The sequence below is a fragment of the Oncorhynchus tshawytscha genome, linkage group LG10, assembly GCF_018296145.1.
Source record: "Oncorhynchus tshawytscha isolate Ot180627B linkage group LG10, Otsh_v2.0, whole genome shotgun sequence".
Classification (NCBI taxonomy): Eukaryota; Metazoa; Chordata; class Actinopteri; order Salmoniformes; family Salmonidae; genus Oncorhynchus; species Oncorhynchus tshawytscha.
In genome coordinates this window covers 82,517,281-82,539,102 of record NC_056438.1, presented here as the reverse complement: position 1 = coordinate 82,539,102, position 21,822 = coordinate 82,517,281, and the positions used below count along the sequence as shown (strand labels likewise).

Here is a 21,822-nt window from a genome sequence, read left to right as displayed (position 1 = left end):
CTCTGCCTCAGTTCTCTGCCCCAGCTCTTTGCCCCAGCTCTCTGCCCCAGCTCTTTGCCCCAGCTCTCTGCCCCAGCACTCTACACCAGCTCTTTACACCAGCTCTCTGCCCCAGCTCTTTACACCAGCTCTTTACACCAGCTCTCTTCCCCAGCTCTCTGCCCCAGCCCTTTACACCAGCTCTCTGCCCCAGCTCTCTGCCCAATCTCTCTGCCCCAGCTCTTTACACCAGCTCTCTGCCCCAGCTCTCTGCCCCAGCTCTTTACACCAGCTCTCTGCCCCAGCTCTCTGCCCCAGCTCTTTGCCCCAGCTCTCTGCCCCAGCTCTCTGCACCAGCTCTCTTCACCAGTTCTCTGCCCCAGCTCTCTGCACCAGCTCTCTTCACCAGCTCTCTGCCCCAGCTCTTTACACCAGCTCTCTGCCCCAGCTCTTTACACCAGCTCTCTGCCCCAGCTCTTTACACCAGCTCTCTGCCCCAGCTCTCTGCCCCAGCTCTCTGCACCAGCTCTCTGCCCCAGCACTCTACACCAGCTCTCTGCTACGACTCTTTTAGGCTGCTCAATTATTGAAGGTGGGTTACTGCCATCTGCTGGATAGGGCTGAGTGACTGGACTAGGTGAATGGTCTGGATAGGGCTGAGTGACTGGACTAGGTGAATGGTCTGGATAGGGCTGAGGGGGGGTTCGCCCAGGGCGCCATACAAGCTAGAACTGCCACATACGCTTGAAACAAATAGCCAAATGGAAAACTGCAGACAAAAATGCTTTCTGCTACCTAAGATCGGTGAAATGTAGGTTAAACTGGCAATGGAGTGAAGAGCAGAAATCTCAATCTCATGAAGAACGTGAAGGGGGTAGAATTCTGGCAGAGGGGGAGAATTCTGGCAGAGGGGAGAATTCTGGCAGGGGGAGAATTCTGGCAGGGGGAGAATTTTGGCAGAGGGGGAGAATTCTGGCAGGGGGATTCTGGCAGGGGGAGAATTCTGGCAGGGAGGGAGAATTCTGGCAGAGGGGGAGAATTCTGGCAGGGAGGGAGAATTCTGGCAGAGGGGGGAGAATTCTGGCAGAGAGGGGAGAATTCTGGCACAACAGCAGAACTCCAAAGGAGCATGTTGACAGGTAGCCATTCCTCTTTTAGTATTATATCAAGAATGTAAAACAATCTACACCTGCCCTTCAAAACAGCAACAGGAAGAGAAGCCTTGACTGTCACCTTAGAGACACCTGCCCTTCAAAACAGCAACAGGAAGAGAAGCCTTGACTGTCACCTTAGAGACACCTGCCCTTCAAAACAGCAACAGGAAGAGAAGCCTTGGCTGTCACCTTAGAGACACCTGCCCTTCAAAACAGCAACAGGAAGAGAAGCCTTGACTGTCACCTTAGAGACACCTGCCCTTCAAAACAGCAACAGGAAGAGAAGCCTTGACTGTCACCTTAGAGACACCTGCCCTTCAAAACAGCAACAGGAAGAGAAGCCTTGACTGTCACCTTAGAGACACCTGCCCTTCAAAACAGCAACAGGAAGAGAAGCCTTGACTGTCACCTTAGAGACACCTGCCCTTCAAAACAGCAACAGGAAGAGAAGCCTTGACTGTCACCTTAGAGACACCTGCCCTTCAAAACAGCAACAGGAAGAGAAGCCTTGACTGTCACCTTAGAGACACCTGCCCTTCAAAACAGCAACAGGAAGAGAAGCCTTGACTGTCACCTTAGAGACACCTGCCCTTCAAAACAGCAACAGGAAGAGAAGCCTTGACTGTCACCTTAGAGACACCTGCCCTTCAAAACAGCAACAGGAAGAGAAGCCTTGACTGTCACCTTAGAGACACCTGCCCTTCAAAACAGCAACAGGAAGAGAAGCCTTGACTGTCACCTTAGAGACACCTGCCCTTCAAAACAGCAACAGGAAGAGAAGCCTTGACTGTCACCTTAGAGACACCTGCCCTTCAAAACAGCAACAGGAAGAGAAGCCTTGACTGTAGTGTAAAAGCGTTTTACAGTAAAGCATATTATATATTAATTGGAAAAGAACAATCAAATATATTAAAAACACTTTTATTCTCAAGCCATAAAAAACATTTCTTAAAAGCATGTGGACAGGACCCTTACCAAACATAGTTTGGGTTGTGTCCACACATCTTTCCGATGTTATTGGAAGTGAATGAATAAAATACAGATGTATATGATGGGGATCCAAAAGTTACTTTTGTTTAGAGGCAACATAATTCAAGAAACGTTCTGAGCAAATACCACTGCTGGCTTGCTTCTGAGGCTAAGCAGGTTTGGTCCTGGTCAGTCCCTCTAAAAAATATCCCAATGCCCCAGGGCAGTGATTGGATGGGACGTTAAACGGGTGTCCTGACTCTCTGTGGTCATTAAAGATCCCATGGCACTTATCGTAACAGTAAGGGTGTTAACCCCGGTGTCCTGGCTAAATGCTCAATCTGGCCCTCATACCATCACGGTCACCTAATAATCCCCAGTTTACAATTGGCTCATTCATCCCCCTCCTCTCCCCTGTAACTATTCCCCAGGTCGTTGCTGTAAATGAGAATGTGTTCTCAGTCAACTTACCTGGTAGAATAACAGAAAAATAAATAACAAATTAAAATAAAGAAATAACACTGAAAACAACTAAATCCTAAATCGGCTAGGAGATAGAATCAGGGCACCATCTCTGTTAGTAACGCCATTTTGTTTTCTGACCTGTATTCCCCCCATGGTCATCATGAAACATCATGGTGCAGTAGATCTGATCTGACACATGAACTGTGATGGGGAAAAGTAGTGCACTATGTAGAGTATATGATGCCATTTAGGACACAGTCATTGTGTCCACGTGTGACCAAGACTAATCGCTACTATAGCCCCCCTGACTATAATACAAACAGGAAGGGCTGCAATTTACACAACAACAAAAAAAACAGGGACTTTAAATAAGGTCTCTCTCTCTCTCTTCCTCCCCCATCTCCCCCCCCTCTCTCTCTCCTCTCTTCCTCCCCCATCTCCCCATCCCTCCCCCCCTCTCTCTCTCCCCTCTTCCTCCCCCATCTCTCCCCCCCATCTCTCCCCTCTCTTCCTCCCCCCATCTCCCCCTCCTCCCTCTCCCCTCTTCTCCCCCATCTCCCCATCCCTCCCCCTCTCTCTCTCCCCTCTTCCTCCCCCATCTCTCCCCCCTCTCTCTCCCCTCTCTTCCTCCCCCCATCTCCCCCTCCTCTCTCTCTCCCCCATCTCTCCCCTCCCCCTCTCTCTTCCTCCCCACATCTCCCCCCTTTCTCCCCCATCTCTCTCCCCTCCCCCTATCCCCCCCATCTCTCCCCCCCCCTCTCTCTCTCCTCTCTTCCTCCCCCATCTCCCCATCCCCCCCCTCTCTCTCTCCCCTCTTCCTCCCCCATCTCCCCATCCCCCTCTCTCTCCCCCTCTCTCTCTCCCCCCTCTCTCTCTCCCCCATCTCTCTCCCCTCCCCCTCTCTCTTCCTCCCCCATCTCTCCCCCCCCTCTCTCTCCCCTCTCTTCCTCCCCCATCTCCCCCTCCTCTCTCTCTCCCCCATCTCTCCCCTCCCCCTCTCTCTTCCTCCCCACATCTCCCCCCTTTCTCCCCCATCTCTCTCCCCTCCCCCTATCCCCCTCTCTCCCCTCCCCCTCTCTCTCCCCCATCTCTCTACCCTCCCCCTCTCCCTCCCCCATCTCTCTACCCTCCCCCTCTCCCTCCCCCATCTCTCTACCCTCCCCCCTCTCCCTCCCCCCATCTCTCCCCTCCCCCTATCCCCCCTCTCCCTCCCCTCCCCCTCTCTCTCCCCCATCTCTCTACCCTCCCCCTCTCCCTCCCCCCATCTCTCCCCTCTCCCTCCCCCTCTCTCTCCCCCATCTCTCTCCCCTCCCCCTCTCTCTCTCTCCCCCATCATCCCCCCCCCCCAGATATCACTGGGGGGCGACTTTCTTCAGAAGATTACTTCAACTTCACAAAAGGACATCTGAGGCTTGGAGACTTTCTGTCCTCTTCAAGTATTAACAACAAAAAATGTAATAAATTCAAAACAACAACCAAAATAAATTAAACAGTTTTATTCTCAAATCATAAAATCTCAAAGTTGAAATATACAAAGAAGTCCAAACAAATACAAGCCATGTTGTGGAAGAACTGTGCAAAGGCCTGACTGGTCTCCCCGGGAATAATTATCATAGCTTTAAAAAAAAAGGTGAAACTAGTTTTCCATCATGTAGTCTTTACAGATCAATAATATAATATAATAATCTGAGGAGCATGTAAAAAAAACAAGATGGAAGACAGAAGCTGATCAATCAGAACACTGAATGTTCCAGAGGTTTGGTTGCTGACCAGGCAACAAGGGACGATTCTGATTCCGTGTCCAGTTTACCTCAACATTGGCCCACCCATTATTACATGCAAATGACAACACTGTGGCATAAATAATCATTTGGAATAGGGATTGTTTCATGTCCTTTTTGACTGGGTATAGAAAAAAAGTGTTGAAATAAACGGAGTTCATTGGTTTGAGCCCTTGGGATTGGCATTTGAATTGACTGTAATTCCCTTACATAGACAACATCGAAGTCAGTCGTTCCCATAAGATCTGATCTAGGATCTGTCCTCCAACCACTAATAATCCCCATCCTCCAAACAGACCACACAAAATAATTTAAGACTGATTCAGGATCAGCGCTTAGGGACTGTGAATTAAATCTGCACCATCAGATCAAAACACACATTGGTTTATAGAAAAGCACATGAATAAAACACGTGTTTAAAGAATAGCAAACATTACAATTTAAAATAATTTAAGTGTCTTTGTCCACAGACTAGGAGACAGGCCTCAGCATCTTCAGATTAGGTGAAGAAGTGGTGAATTAGGTGATTAGGTGAAGAAGGAAGGGGGACTCTCTGGGTATGTCTAACGTAGCTTCCTCACCTCATCTCCATCTTCCTAGAATGACAATAAAGAAAATACCCCTCCGCCATGTTTCCTGTTGTATATTTTATAATGTTTTCTGCAGAAAGCCCATTCCCACCAACCACATTTATGATGAGATACTAAAAAAAATTGTAAAAAAATTGGTTGAGATTGTAGAGCATGCTTCTTCATCTGTCTCTCTGTGGGGGTGATGTTCAGAGGTGGCACCACAGGAGGGTTTTTCCTAGGGGGGCCCCCCCGAGTATTTCCTGATCTGGTAGGCTGGTGGTTAGAGCGTTGGACTAGTAACCGAAAGGTTGCAAGTTCTAATCCCCGAGCGGACAAGGTACAAATCTGTCGTTCTGTCCCTGAACAGGCAGTTAACCCATTGTTCCTAGGCCGTCATTGAAAATAAGAATTTGTTCTTAACTGACTTGCCTAGTAAGGTAAAAATAAAATAAAAACCCAACCAGGTAAAACTCCAGAACCTAAGTCATAGGGTATGACATAGTAATAGAATCAGCTGTAAAACGGTTGCATGTGAACTATGTTGGGACCAGATTGTTATTTCCCAACATCCAGGTCATATGGTTTAAAAATGATTTATTCTTTAAATACTAATCAACAACTGTGATTGGACAATAGAACCAACAGGGCTGACTGTATGCACGGTTACACAGTGTGGGCCTTTTAACATCTGTAATTGAAAAGTGACTCATACACTATGTCATCACTATTGTGTTCATCGATTGATTTCAGTCAATCATTTTGGATTGATATGGTCTGGGTAGACTAGCCACCCGAAGTCGGAAAATATACAAATCAAATTTGATCACAGTCACATTTTCTCTTAACACAAATAAAATAGGCCTATTTTAGGCTATAAATACAAAGCTTTGGCTATAAAAACACCACATTACCACTTCGTTTCACCTGGCCAGAAGAGACCAGAGTGCATAGGTTTCTCTAGGCCACCTGTAGCTGTGGTCGTTATCAGTAGACTACAGTTGATCAGACTGAAGCACGAGTTGACAAATCATAAAGGCAAATCATTCTAAACAACAGTTTCAATCTTCAATGCTTTTGTGTCAATATTTTTTATTAAACCGAATTGAAAAAGTGTTGGGGTAAATGCCAGCTCGCCACACATCTGCCGGCCACCCTGCTGTGCTGATCTCTGCAACGTGGATAGATGGAAATAAATGTGCACATACTGCTACAAATTAAGAAATATATCCTGTATGTTGTATTATTTTTTTTAAACGTTTTTGTTTTTTTAAAAGAGTTGGTGGCAGGAATGGGCTTCCATAGTTTTCAGATCGGTGTGGATGGAGAGGAAATGAGGAGGAGAGGAGATGAGGTGTCGAGGAGAGGAAGCTACTGTAGAGTGTTGACATGCAGCCCTCTCAAGAGGCCGTCTCACAGCGGTGGTTGAACAGGACCTCTACGACCTTGGGGTCAGCCATAGTTGAAAGGTCACCTAGATCCTTCTCGTTCCGGGCGATCTGCCTCAGGACCCGCCTCATGATCTTACCTGAGGATGAGATATTTTGTTGATTAAAAACGAAAATAATAAATAAAAATGTAAAAGACAAAAATGTCCATAAAAGTATTAAAAAAAGAAAGAAATCAGGAATGAGGTAACACGTACCAGATCGTGTTTTAGGAAGTCCAGGAGCGTTCTGGATGAAGTCTGGGGTTGCGATCGGACCAATCTTCTCCCTCACTGACAAGACATGTTTCGTTGTTGTGTTAAATCAAGAACCAACAAGAAAAAAAACTCATGTTGTTTACAGCTATTCAGATGTTATTGGTCACATGGTTAGCAGATGTCATTGGTCACATGGTTAGCAGATGTCATTGGTCACATGGTTAGCAGATGTTATTGGTCACATACACATGGTTAGCAGATGTTAATGGTCATGTGGTTAGCAGATGTTATTGGTCACATGGTTAGCAGATGTTATTGGTCACATGGTTAGCAGATGTCATTGGTCACATGGTTAGCAGATGTTATTGGTCACATGGTTAGCAGATGTTATTGGTCACATGGTTAGCAGATGTTATTGGTCACATGGTTAGCAGATGTTATTGGTCACATGGTTAGCAGATGTTATTGGTCACATGGTTAGCAGATGTTATTGGTCACATACACATGGTTAGTAGATGTTATTGGTCACATACACATGGTTAACAGATGTTATTGGTCACGTGGTTAGTAGATGTTATTGGTCACATGGTTAGTAGATGTTATTGGTCACATACAGGTGTTCAGTGTTAGTTCTACAAGGGGTCACCTGTAATCTAGTGACAAGGGGTCACCTGTAATCTAGTGTTAGTTCTACAAGGGGTCACCTGTAATCTAGTGTTAATTCTACAAGGGGTAACCTGGTCAAACACCTTGTCTCTTGAGTTCGTCCACCAGAGTGCGGTTGAACTCTCTGCAGTCCTTCAGAGTAACGAAACAGTAGAGACACTCCCCCTTGACCGCGTGGGGTCTGCTGACCACTGCAGCCTCGGCCACCGCTCCGTGGTCTGTTAGAGATGCCTCTACCTCCGCTGTACTCAACAGGTGACCTGGAGGGAGACAACACTGTGGGTTATCATCATCCATCTATATATGTATCTATCTAATCTACTGTATCTACCTAGATATGTATCTACTGTATCTACCTATATATGTATCTACTGTATCTACCTATATATGTATCTACATATCTAATGTATCTATCTACTGTATCTATCTATTTATCTACTGTATCTATGTAGCTATCTACTGTATCTATCCATCTAATCTACTGTATCTATCTATATATGTACTGTATCTACCTAATCTACCTATATATGTACTGTATCTACCTAATCTACCTATATATGTACTGTATCTATCTATCTTTAGCCTGTTTTTACAGCAACATTTATCAGAGTGCTTCACAGTAACCTGGCTTTGATTAAGCCAGCAGCAGCACAGTGGCCAAACTGTAGGAAAACAAATGACCTGATACGTTGATCATATCATCTATCCTGCCTGCGATCCAGTAGTATCCATCTTTATCCCTCCTGCAGCCTGGGAAACAATTCATTAATTCACTTTATTAAACCTTTTAAAAAGAAAACAAAAAACAGTGCCATGCTTAACGTCGATGTCGCCATTACAATGTGATTGTGATCGTCAATGAATATGATGAATCTAATCTAATACAACATGAATCTAATCTAATACAACATGAATCTAATCAATCAAAGAATGCAAGGTGTCGTTTCAACAGTCTCACCATCCCCGGTCACATAGAAACCGGGGAACTTCTTGAAGTACGTGCTCTCAAATCGCTCCTGGTTTCCGTACACGGTACGCATGATACCAGGCCAGGGCCGACGGAACACCTGCAACAACAGCCCAGACCGGGGCTCTTAGTTTAGAAATATTACGGTAATAACCCTACCCGTACCTAATGAAACACCTGCAACAACATCCCAGACCGGGGCTCTTAGTTTAGACATATTACGGTAATAACCCTACCCGTACCTAATGAAACACCTGCAACAACATTACAGACCGTGGCTCTTAGTTTAGACATATTACGGTAATAACCCTACCCGTACCTAATGAAACACCTGCAACAACATCCCAGACCGGGGCTCTTAGTTTAGACATATTACGGTAATAACCCTACCAGTACCTAATGAAACACCTGCAACAACAGCCCAGACCGGGGCTCTTAGTTTAGACATATTACGGTAATAACCCTACCCGTACCTAATGAAACACCTGCAACAACATTACAGACCATGGCTCATAGTTTAGACATATTACGGTAATAACCCTACCCGTACCTAATGAAACACCTGCAACAACATCCCAGACCGGGGCTCTTAGTTTAGAAATATTACGGTAATAACCCTACCAGTACCTAATGAAACACCTGCAACAACAGCCCAGACCGGGGCTCTTAGTTTAGACATATTACGGTAATAACCCTACCCGTACCTAATGAAACACCTGCAACAACATCCCAGACCGGGGCTCTTAGTTTAGACATATTACGGTAATAACCCTACCCGTACCTAATGAAACACCTGCAACAACATCCCAGACCGGGGCTCTTATTTTAGACATATTACGGTAATAACCCTACCAGTACCTAATGAAACACCTGCAACAACATTACAGACCATGGCTCTTAGTTTAGACATATTACGGTAATAACCCTACCCGTACCTAATGAAACACCTGCAACAACAGCCCAGACCGGGGCTCTTATTTTAGACATATTACGGTAATAACCCTACCCGTACCTAATGAAACACCTGCAACAACATTACAGACCGGGGCTCTTATTTTAGACATATTACGGTAATAACCCTACCCGTACCTAATGAAACACCTGCAACAACAGCCCAGACCGGGGCTCTTATTTTAGACATATTACGGTAATAACCCTACCCGTACCTAATGAAACACCTGCAACAACATTACAGACCGGGGCTCTTATTTTAGACATATTACGGTAATAACCCTACCCGTACCTAATGAAACACCTGCAACAACATTACAGACCGGGGCTCTTAGTTTAGACATATTACGGTAATAACCCTACCCGTACCTAATGAAACACCTGCAACAACATTACAGACCGGGGCTCTTAGTTTAGAAATATTACGGTAATAACCCTACCCGTACCTAATGAAACACCTGCAACAACATTACAGACCATGGCTCTTAGTTTAGACATATTACGGTAATAACCCTACCAGTACCTAATGAAACACCTGCAACAACATCCCAGACCGGGGCTCTTATTTTAGACATATTACGGTAATAACCCTACCCGTACCTAATGAAACACCTGCAACAACATTACAGACCATGGCTCTTAGTTTAGAAATATTACGGTAATAACCCTACCCGTACCTAATGAAACACCTGCAACAACATTACAGACCATGGCTCATAGTTTAGACATATTACGGTAATAACCCTACCCGTACCTAATGAAACACCTGCAACAACATCCCAGACCGGGGCTCTTATTTTAGACATATTACGGTAATAACCCTATATGAAATCCATATTATAAGGATAGTGAGAAATAAAATAAAAATTTAGTATAGTGTTATAATACTGACCAGATAGTATAGTGTTATATTACTGACCAGATAGTATAGTGTTATAATACTGACCAGATAGTATAGTGTTATAATACTGACCAGATAGTATAGTGTTATAATACTGACCAGATAGTATAGTGTTATAATACTGACCAGATAGTATAGTGTTTATAGTATAGTGTTATAATGACCAGATAGTATAGTGTTATAATACTGACCAGATAGTATAGTGTTATAATACTGACCAGATAGTATAGTGTTATAATACTGACCAGATAGTATAGTGTTATAATACTGACCAGATAGTATAGTGTTATAATACTGACCAGATAGTATAGTGTTATAATACTGACCAGATAGTATAGTGTTATAATACTGACCAGATAGTATAGTGTTATAATACTGACCAGATAGTATAGTGTTATAATACTGACCAGATAGTATAGTGTTATAATACTGACCAGATAGTATAGTGTTATATACTGACCAGATAGTATAGTGTTATAATACTGACCAGATAGTATAGTGTTATAATACTGACCAGATAGTATAGTGTTATATTACTGACCAGATAGTATAGTGTTATAATACTGACCAGATAGTATAGTGTTATAATACTGACCAGATAGTATAGTGTTATAATACTGACCAGATAGTATAGTGTTATAATACTGACCAGATAGTATAGTGTTATAATACTGACCAGATAGTATAGTGTTATATACTGACCAGATAGTATAGTGTTATAATACTGACCAGATAGTATAGTGTTATAATACTGACCAGATAGTATAGTGTTATAATACTGACCAGATAGTATAGTGTTATAATACTGACCAGATAGTATAGTGTTATAATACTGACCAGATAGTATAGTGTTATAATACTGACCAGATAGTATAGTGTTATATACTGACCATACTGACCAGATAGTATAGTGTAGTGTTATAATACTGACCAGATAGTATAGTGTTATAATACTGACCAGATAGTATAGTGTTATAATACTGACCAGATAGTATAGTGTTATAATACTGACCAGATAGTATAGTGTTATAATACTGACCAGATAGTATAGTGTTATAATACTGACCAGATAGTATAGTGTTATAATACTGACCAGATAGTATAGTGTTATAATACTGACCAGATAGTATAGTGTTATAATACTGACCAGATAGTATAGTGTTTATAATACTGACCAGATAGTATAGTGTTATAATACTGACCAGATAGTATAGTGTTATAATACTGACCAGATAGTATAGTGTTATAATACTGACCAGATAGTATAGTGTTATAATACTGACCAGATAGTATAGTGTATATATTACTGACCAGTATAGTGTACTGACCAGTAGTATAGTGTTATAATACTGACCAGATAGTATAGTGTTATAATACTGACCAGATAGTATAGTACTAATGACCAGTATAGTGTTATTACTGACCAGATAGTATAGTGTTATAATACTGACCAGATAGTATAGTGTTATAATACTGACCAGATAGTATAGTGTTATATTACTGACCAGATAGTATAGTGTTATAATACTGACCAGATAGTATAGTGTTATAATACTGACCAGATAGTATAGTGTTATAATACTGACCAGATAGTATAGTGTTATAATACTGACCAGATAGTATAGTGTTATAATACTGACCAGATAGTATAGTGTTATAATACTGACCAGATAGTATAGTGTTATATATACTGACCAGATAGTATAGTGTTATAATACTGACCAGATAGTATAGTGTTATTACTGACCAGATAGTATAGTGTTACTGACCAGATAGTATAGTGTTATAATACTGACCAGATAGTATAGTGTTATAATACTGACCAGATAGTATAGTGTTATAATACTGACCAGATAGTATAGTGTTATAGATAGTATAGTGTTATTACTGACCAGATAGTATAGTGTTATAATACTGACCAGATAGTATAGTGTTATACTGACCATACTGACCAGATAGTATAGTGTTATATTACTGACCAGATAGTATAGTGTTATATTACTGACCAGATAGTATAGTTATATTACTGACCAGATAGTATAGTGTGTTACTGACCAGATAGTATAGTGTTACTGACCAGATAGTATATACTGACCAGATAGTATAGTGTTATAATACTGACCAGATAGTATAGTGTTATTACTGACCAGATAGTATAGTGTTATAATACTGACCAGATAGTATAGTGTTATAATACTGACCAGATAGTATAGTGTTATAATACTGACCAGATAGTATAGTGTTATAATACTGACCAGATAGTATAGTGTTATAATACTGACCAGATAGTGTTATAGTGTTATAATACTGACCAGATAGTATAGTGTTATATACTGACCAGATAGTATAGTGTTATAATACTGTATAGTGACCAGATAGTGTTATAATACTGACCAGATAGTATAGTGTTATAATACTGACCAGATAGTATAGTGTTATAATACTGACCAGATAGTATAGTGTTATAATACTGACCAGATAGTATAGTGTTATAATACTGACCAGATAGTATAGTGTTATGTTACTGACCAGATAGTATAGTGTTATAATACTGACCAGATAGTATAGTGTTATAATACTGACCAGATAGTATAGTGTTATAATACTGACCAGATAGTATAGTGTTATAATACTGACCAGATAGTATAGTGTTATAATACTGACCAGATAGTATAGTGTTACTGACCAGATAGTATAGTGTTATACTGACCAGATAGTATAGTGTTACTGACCAGATAGTATAGTGTTATAATACTGACCAGATAGTATAGTGTTATAATACTGACCAGATAGTATAGTGTTATAATACTGACCAGATAGTATAGTGTTATAATACTGACCAGATAGTATAGTGTTATAATACTGACCAGATAGTATAGTGTTATAATACTGACCAGATAGTATAGTGTTATGTTACTGACCAGATAGTATAGTGTTACTGACCAGATAGTATAGTGTTATAATACTGACCAGATAGTATAGTGTTATATTACTGACCAGATAGTATAGTGTTATAATACTGACCAGATAGTATAGTGTACTGACCAGATAGTATATACTGACCAGTATAGTGTTATGACCAGATAGTATAGTGTTATAATACTGACCAGATAGTATAGTGTTATAATACTGACCAGATAGTATAGTGTTATAATACTGACCAGATAGTATAGTGTTATAATACTGACCAGATAGTATAGTGTTATAATACTGACCAGATAGTATAGTGTTATAATACTGACCAGATAGTATAGTGTTATAATATGACCAGATAGTATAGTGTTATATACTGACCAGATAGTATAGTGTTATAATACTGACCAGATAGTATAGTGTTATAATACTGACCAGATAGTATAGTGTTATAATATGACCAGATAGTATAGTGTTATATACTGACCAGATAGTATAGTGTTATAATACTGACCAGATAGTATAGTGTTATAATACTGACCAGATAGTATAGTGTTATAATACTGACCAGATAGTATAGTGTTATAATACTGACCAGATAGTATAGTGTTATTACTGACCAGATAGTATAGTGTTATAATACTGACCAGATAGTATAGTGTTATAATACCAGATAGTATAGTGTTACTGACCAGATAGTATAGTGTTACTGACCAGATAGTATAGTGTTATAATACTGACCAGATAGTATAGTGTTATAATACTGACCAGATAGTATAGTGTTATAATACTGACCAGATAGTATAGTGTTATAATACTGACCAGATAGTATAGTGTTATATTACTGACCAGATAGTATAGTGTTATATTACTGACCAGATAGTATAGTGTTATATTACTGACCAGATAGTATAGTGTTATAATACTGACCAGATAGTATAGTGTTATATTACTGACCAGATAGTATAGTGTTATAATACTGACCAGATAGTATAGTGTTATAATACTGACCAGATAGTATAGTGTTATATTACTGACCAGATAGTATAGTGTTATATTACTGACCAGATAGTATAGTGTTATATTACTGACCAGATAGTATAGTGTTATAATACTGACCAGATAGTATAGTGTTATAATACTGACCAGATAGTATAGTGTTAATGACCAGATAGTATAGTGTTATATTACTGACCAGATAGTATAGTGTTATAATACTGACCAGATAGTATAGTGTTATAATACTGACCAGATAGTATAGTGTTAATGACCAGATAGTATAGTGTTATAATACTGACCAGATAGTATAGTGTTAATGACCAGATAGTATAGTGTTATATTACTGACCAGATAGTATAGTGTTATAATACTGACCAGATAGTATAGTGTTATAATACTGACCAGATAGTATAGTGTTATAATACTGACCAGATAGTATAGTGTTATAATACTGACCAGATAGTATAGTGTTATAATACTGACCAGAGTGTTATAATACTGACCAGAGTATAGTGTTAGTGTTAATACTGACCAGATAGTATAGTGTTATAATACTGACCAGATAGTATAGTGTTATAATACTGACCAGATAGTATAGTGTTATAATACTGACCAGATAGTATAGTGTTATAATACTGACCAGATAGTATAGTGTTATAATACTGACCAGATAGTATAGTGTTATAATACTGACCAGATAGTATAGTGTTATAATACTGACCAGATAGTAGATAGTATAGTGTTATAATACTGACCAGATAGTATAGTGTTATATTACTGACCAGTATAGTGTTATATACTGACCAGATAGTATAGTGTTATAATACTGACCAGATAGTATAGTGTGTTATAATACTGACCAGATAGTATAGTGTTAGTGTTACTGACCAGATAGTATAGTTGACCAGATGTTACTGACCAGATAGTATAGTGTTATATTACTGACCAGATAGTATAGTGTTATAATACTGACCAGATAGTATAGTGTTATTACTGACCAGATAGTATAGTGTTATAATACTGACCAGATAGTATAGTGTTATATTACTGACCAGATAGTATAGTGTTATATTACTGACCAGATAGTATAGTGTTATATTACTGACCAGATAGTATAGTGTTATATTACTGACCAGATAGTATAGTGTTATATTACTGACCAGATAGTATAGTGTTATATTACTGACCAGATAGTATAGTGTTATATTACTGACCAGATAGTATAGTGTTATATTACTGACCAGATAGTATAGTGTTATATTACTGACCAGATAGTATAGTGTTATATTACTGACCAGATAGTATAGTGTTATAATACTGACCAGATAGTATAGTGTATAGTGTTATAATACTGACCAGATAGTATAGTGTTAATGACCAGAGTGTTATATTACTGACCAGATAGTATAGTGTTATGTTTACTGACCAGATAGTATAGTGTTATAATACTGACCAGATAGTATAGTGTTATATATGACCAGATAGTATAGTGTTATATTACTGACCAGATAGTATAGTGTTATATTACTGACCAGATAGTATAGTGTTATAATACTGACCAGATAGTATAGTGTTATAATACTGACCAGATAGTATAGTGTTATAATACTGACCAGATAGTATAGTGTTATATTACTGACCAGATAGTATAGTGTTATAATACTGACCAGATAGTATAGTGTTATAATACTGACCAGATAGTATAGTGTTATAATACTGACCAGATAGTATAGTGTTATAATACTGACCAGATAGTATAGTGTTACTGACCAGATAGTAATACTGACCAGATAGTATAGTGTTATAATACTGACCAGTGATAGTATAGTGTTATATTACTGACCAGATAGTATAGTGTTATATTACTGACCAGATAGTATAGTGTTATAATACAGATAGTATAGTGTTATAATACTGACCAGATAGTATAGTGTTATAATACTGACCAGATAGTATAGTGTTATATAATACTGACCAGATAGTATAGTGTTATATACTGACCAGATAGTATAGTGTTATATTACTGACCAGATAGTATAGTGTTATAATACTGACCAGATAGTATAGTGTATAATGACCAGATAGTATAGTGTTATTACTGACCAGATAGTATAGTGTTATATTACTGACCAGATAGTATAGTGTTATGACCAGATAGTATAGTGTTATACTGACCAGATAGTATAGTGTTATAATACTGACCAGATAGTATAGTGTTAATGACCAGATAGTATAGTGTATATATACTGACCAGATAGTATAGTGTTATAATACTGACCAGATAGTATAGTGTTATAATACTGACCAGATAGTATAGTGTTATAATACTGACCAGATAGTATAGTGTTACTGACCAGATAGTATAGTGTTACTGACCAGATAGTAAGTGTTATACTGACCAGATAGTACTGAGTGTTATAATACTGACCAGATAGTATAGATGACCAGATAGTATAGTGTTATAATACTGACCAGATAGTATAGTGTTATAATACTGACCAGATAGTATAGTGTTAGTGTTAATACTGACCAGATAGTATAGTGTTATAATACTGACCAGATAGTATAGTGTTATAATACTGACCAGATAGTATAGTGTTATAATACTGACCAGATAGTATAGTGTTATAATACTGACCAGATAGTATAGTGTTATATTACTGACCAGATAGTATAGTGTTATAATACTGACCAGATAGTGTAGTGTTATATTACTGACCAGATAGTATAGTGTTATAATACTGACCAGATAGTATAGTGTTATATTACTGACCAGATAGTATAGTGTTATAATACTGACCAGATAGTATAGTGTTATATTACTGACCAGATAGTATAGTGTTATAATACTGACCAGTATAGTGTTACTGACCAGATAGTATAGTGTTATAATACTGACCAGATAGTATAGTGTTATAATACTGACCAGATAGTATAGTGTTATAATACTGACCAGTAGTAATGACCAGATAGTATAGTGTTATATTACTGACCAGATAGTATAGTGTTATATTACTGACCAGATAGTATAGTGTTATAATACTGACCAGATAGTATAGTGTTAAATACTGACCAGATAGTATAGTGTTATAATACTGACCAGATAGTATAGTGTTATATTACTGACCAGATAGTATAGTGTTATAATACTGACCAGATAGTATAGTGTTATAATACTGACCAGATAGTATAGTGTTATAGTACTGACCAGATAGTATAGTGTTATAATACTGACCAGATAGTATAGTGTTATAATACTGACCAGATAGTATAGTGTGACCAGATATAAGTGTTATACTGACCAGATAGTATAGTGTTATAATACTGACCAGATAGTATAGTGTTATAATACTGACCAGATAGTATAGTGTTATAATACTGTATAGTGTTATAATACTGACCAGATAGTATAGTGTTATAATACTGACCAGATAGTATAGTGTTATAATACTGACCAGATAGTATAGTGTTATAATACTGACCAGATAGTATAGTGTTATAATACTGACCAGATAGTATAGTGTAGTAGTGTTATAATACTGACCAGATAGTATAGTGTTATAATACTGACCAGATAGTGTTATAATACTGACCAGATAGTATAGTGTTATAATACTGACCAGATAGTATAGTGTTACTGACCAGATAGTATAGTGTTACTGACCAGATAGTATAGTGTTATAATACTGACCAGATAGTATAGTGTTATAATACTGACCAGATAGTATAGTGTTACTGACCAGATAGTATAGTGTTATAATACTGACCAGATATATGACCAGAGTATAGTGTTATAATACTGACCAGATAGTATAGTGTTATAATACTGACCAGATAGTATAGTGTTATAATACTGACCAGATAGTATAGTGTTAGTGTTAATACTGACCAGATAGTATAGTGTTATAATACTGACCAGATAGTATAGTGTTATAATACTGACCAGATAGTATATGTTATAATACTGACCAGATGTTATAATACTGACCAGATAGTATAGTGTTATAATACTGACCAGATAGTAGTGTTATAATACTGACCAGATAGTATAGTGCAATAATGACCAGATAGTATAGTGTTATAATACTGACCAGATAGTATAGTGTTACTGACCAGATAGTATAGTGTTATAATACTGACCAGATAGTATAGTGTTATAATACTGACCAGATAGTATAGTGTTATAATACTGACCAGATAGTATAGTGTTATAATACTATAATACTGTTATAATACTGACCAGATAGTATAGTGTTATAATACTGACAGATAGACCAGATAGTAGTGTTATAATACTGACCAGATAGTATAGTCTCAATGACCAGATAGTATAGTGTTATAATACTGACCAGAGTAGTATAGTGTTATAATACTGACCAGATAGTATAGTGTTATAATACTGACCAGATAGTATAGTGTTATAATACTGACCAGATAGTATAGTGTTATAATACTGACCAGATAGTATAGTGTTATAATACTGACCAGATAGTATAGTGTTATAATACTGACCAGATAGTATAGTGTTATATTACTGACCAGATAGTATAGTGTTAATGACCAGATAGTATAGTGTTATAATACTGACCAGATAGTATAGTGTTATAATACTGACCAGATAGTATAGTGTTATAATACTGACCAGATAGTATAGTGTTATAATACTGACCAGATAGTATAGTGTTATAATACTGACCAGATAGTAGTGTTATAATACTGACCAGATAGTATAGTGTTAATGACCAGATAGTATAGTGTTATAATACTGACCAGATAGTATAGTGTTATAATACTGACCAGATAGTATAGTGTTAATGACCAGATAGTATAGTGTTATATTACTGACCAGATAGTATAGTGTTATATATACTGACCAGATAGTATAGTGTTATAATACTGACCAGATAGTATAGTGTTATAATACTGACCAGATAGTATAGTGTTATAATACTGACCAGATAGTATAGTGTTATAATACTGACCAGATAGTATAGTGTTATAATACTGACCAGATAGTATAGTGTTATAATACTGACCAGATAGTATAGTGTTATAATACTGACCAGATAGTATAGTGTTAATGACCAGATAGTATAGTGTTATATTACTGACCAGATAGTATAGTGTTATATTACTGACCAGATAGTATAGTGTTATAATACTGACCAGATAGTATAGTGTTATTACTGACCAGACCAGTGTTATATTATATTACTGACCAGATAGTATAGTGATAATACTGACCAGATAGTATAGATAATACTACCAGTGTTGACCAGTTATAATACTGACCAGATAGTAGTGTTATAATACTGACCAGATAGTATAGTGTTATAATACTGACCTGACCAGTGTTACTGACCAGATAGTATAGTGTTATAATACTGACCAGATAGTATAGTGTTATATTACTGACCAGATAGTATAGTGTTATATTACTGACCAGATAGTATAGTGTTATATTACTGACCAGATAGTATAGTGTTAATGACCAGATAGTATAGTGTTATAATACTGACCAGATAGTATAGTGTTATAATACTGACCAGATAGTAGTGTTATAATACTGACCAGATAGTATAGTGTTAATGACCAGATAGTATAGTGTTATAATACTGACCAGATAGTATAGTGTTATAATACTGACCAGATAGTATAGTGTTAATGACCAGATAGTATAGTGTTATATTACTGACCAGATAGTATAGTGTTATAATACTGACCAGATAGTATAGTGTTATAATACTGACCAGATAGCCCTCTGCCTCTCCCTCCAGTTCCTCTCCATGCTCGTTCAGTATGGTGGGCTCCACGCCAAAGAAAGGAAACGTCTGGAACATCAGACAGATTCAAATCAATAGGACTCAAGGTTGATTCGATGCTTTTATAAAAGTGGGTAGGAAACCCTGGTCCTGGATTACCAGGGACACTTTATGTTTTTAATTGTTTCATTTTATTTAACTCGACATGAAAAACCAGGTGTGTTCAATTTAGACGATCACTGATCAATTAGCTCAGGTGGTCAGGTGTGATGGCCTCGTTGGAACCTGCAGTGCTCCATGAACTCGGTTACCCTACCCCTACCCCTACCCCTACCCCTACTAAAAACACTGTGTACACGGTGTATATATATATGATGATAACTTACAGCTGATCCAGGTTTCAGAGGTGTAGCGGCAGGTAAAGGAGTTAAAACATGGCCACCCTGCGCAAGAACACACACACACACACACACACACAATGAACAACAATCTAAACGCGACACGCTGAAATAAAAGATCACAGAAATGTTTCATTTGTACAAAAAAAATAGAAGCTTTTTTTTCTCCTCTCAAATGTTTTGCACAAAATGTGTTTATACATCCCTGTTTAGTGAGCATTTCTCCTTTGCCAAGATAATCCATCCACCTGACGTGTGGTATATCAAGAATCTGATTAAAATAGCATGATCATGCCATAGGTGCACCTTGTGCGGAGGACAATAAAAGACCACTCTAAAAATGTGACGTTTTGTCTCACAACACAATGCCACTGATGTCTCAAGTTGAGGGAGTGTGCAATTAGCATGCTGACTGCAGGAATGTCCAACTGAGCTGTTGCCAGAGAATTTAATGTTAATTTCTCTACCATAAGCCGCCTCCAACGTCATTTTAGAGAATTTGGGAGGACGTCCAACCGGCCTCACAACCGCAGGCCACGTGAATATGGCATCGTGTGCGTGAGCGGTTTGCTGATGTCAATGATGTGAACAGTGTGCCCTATGGTGGCATTGGGATTATGGTATGGGCAATTGCATTTTAAATCGGTGGCAACTTGAATGCACATAGATACTGTAACAAGATCCTGAGGCCCATTGTTGTGCCATTCACCCACCACCATCACGGCCCCATGTCGCAAGGATCTGTACACAATTCCTGGAAGCTGTAAATGTCCCAGTTCTTCCATGGCCTGCATACTCACCAGACATGTCACCCATTGAGCATGTTTGGGATGCTCTGGATCGACGTGTACAACAGCGTGTTCCAGTTCCCTACAATATCCACCAATTCACACAGCCATTGAAGAGGAGTGGGACAACATGCCACAATCAGCCTGATCAACTCTATGTGAAGGAGATGTGTCACGCTACATAAGACAAATGGTCACACTAGATACTGACTGGTTTTCTGATCCACGCTCCTACCTTTTTTAAGGTATCTGTGACCAACAGATACATCTCTGTATTCCCAGTCATGTCAAATCCATACATTATGAACTGTAGCTCAGTAAAATCTTCATATTTATTGCTCAGTATATTTTTCAAATGAATTAAAATCTTTATTTTAACTGTATTTTCTAACTTATTTTCAGTCAAATAGATGTAATAAAAAACTATTAAAATATTTACATTTTAAAAAGGACGATTTCAAAACAGACATTCTGGACTGGCACCAGTTGGGACATTGCTCACTCAGCGTCTCTCACCGTCTCGGTCTGCCAGAAGGTGTCCACCACAGGGCATCTCTTCTGACCAATCACCTCGTGGTACCAATGCCACGCCTCCGGGTTGATGGGCTCACCTACAGTACCCAGAATCCTCAGCGATGACAGGTCGTACCTGCAGGGAGTGACAGGATTAGGGTGAATAAGTGAAGAAAATGCTGAGTCTGGTCTGGTTCAACTGAGTGTTGGTTCTCTTTTCGTCCAACAGATGGCGGTAGTGGACAGAAGGACACTGTTATAATAGCCAAAGTGCTACAGTTCAGATCAGTGTATGACGCAAAGATGAAAGGCCGAGATTCAATCTGATCAGCTGTAGATCCAGCGCTAATAGTTTGCTTGACATTTAAAAGGTCATTTCCTACTGAGCAGACATACGCAACG

At 38.6% G+C, this 21,822-nt stretch overlaps 1 protein-coding gene across 7 annotated transcripts in view; it reads right to left on the bottom strand.

Annotated features, from left to right (window-relative positions):
- Window positions 1–4,048: 4,048 nt before the first annotated feature.
- The window catches only part of LOC112244522 (acetyl-coenzyme A synthetase, cytoplasmic-like), a 49,527-nt gene continuing 31,753 nt past the window's right edge, over window positions 4,049–21,822 (bottom strand). For 6 of the 7 annotated variants that reach the window (XM_042329206.1, XM_042329210.1, XM_042329208.1 and 3 more), the window contains exons 12-19: window positions 21,424–21,556; window positions 20,108–20,164; window positions 19,710–19,790; window positions 8,187–8,295; window positions 7,910–7,978; window positions 7,312–7,488; window positions 6,563–6,637; window positions 4,049–6,445 (exon numbers count right to left, since the gene is read on the bottom strand). In XM_042329206.1, coding sequence (XP_042185140.1) covers window positions 6,318–6,445; window positions 6,563–6,637; window positions 7,312–7,488; window positions 7,910–7,978; window positions 8,187–8,295; window positions 19,710–19,790; window positions 20,108–20,164; window positions 21,424–21,556 — 829 coding nt within the window. In that variant the 3' untranslated portion in view covers window positions 4,049–6,317. Of the gene's footprint in view, window positions 6,446–6,562; window positions 6,638–7,311; window positions 7,489–7,733; window positions 7,979–8,186; window positions 8,296–19,709; window positions 19,791–20,107; window positions 20,165–21,423; window positions 21,557–21,822 lie in introns of those variants that run through there. The other variant, XM_042329212.1, reaches the window with a different exon arrangement.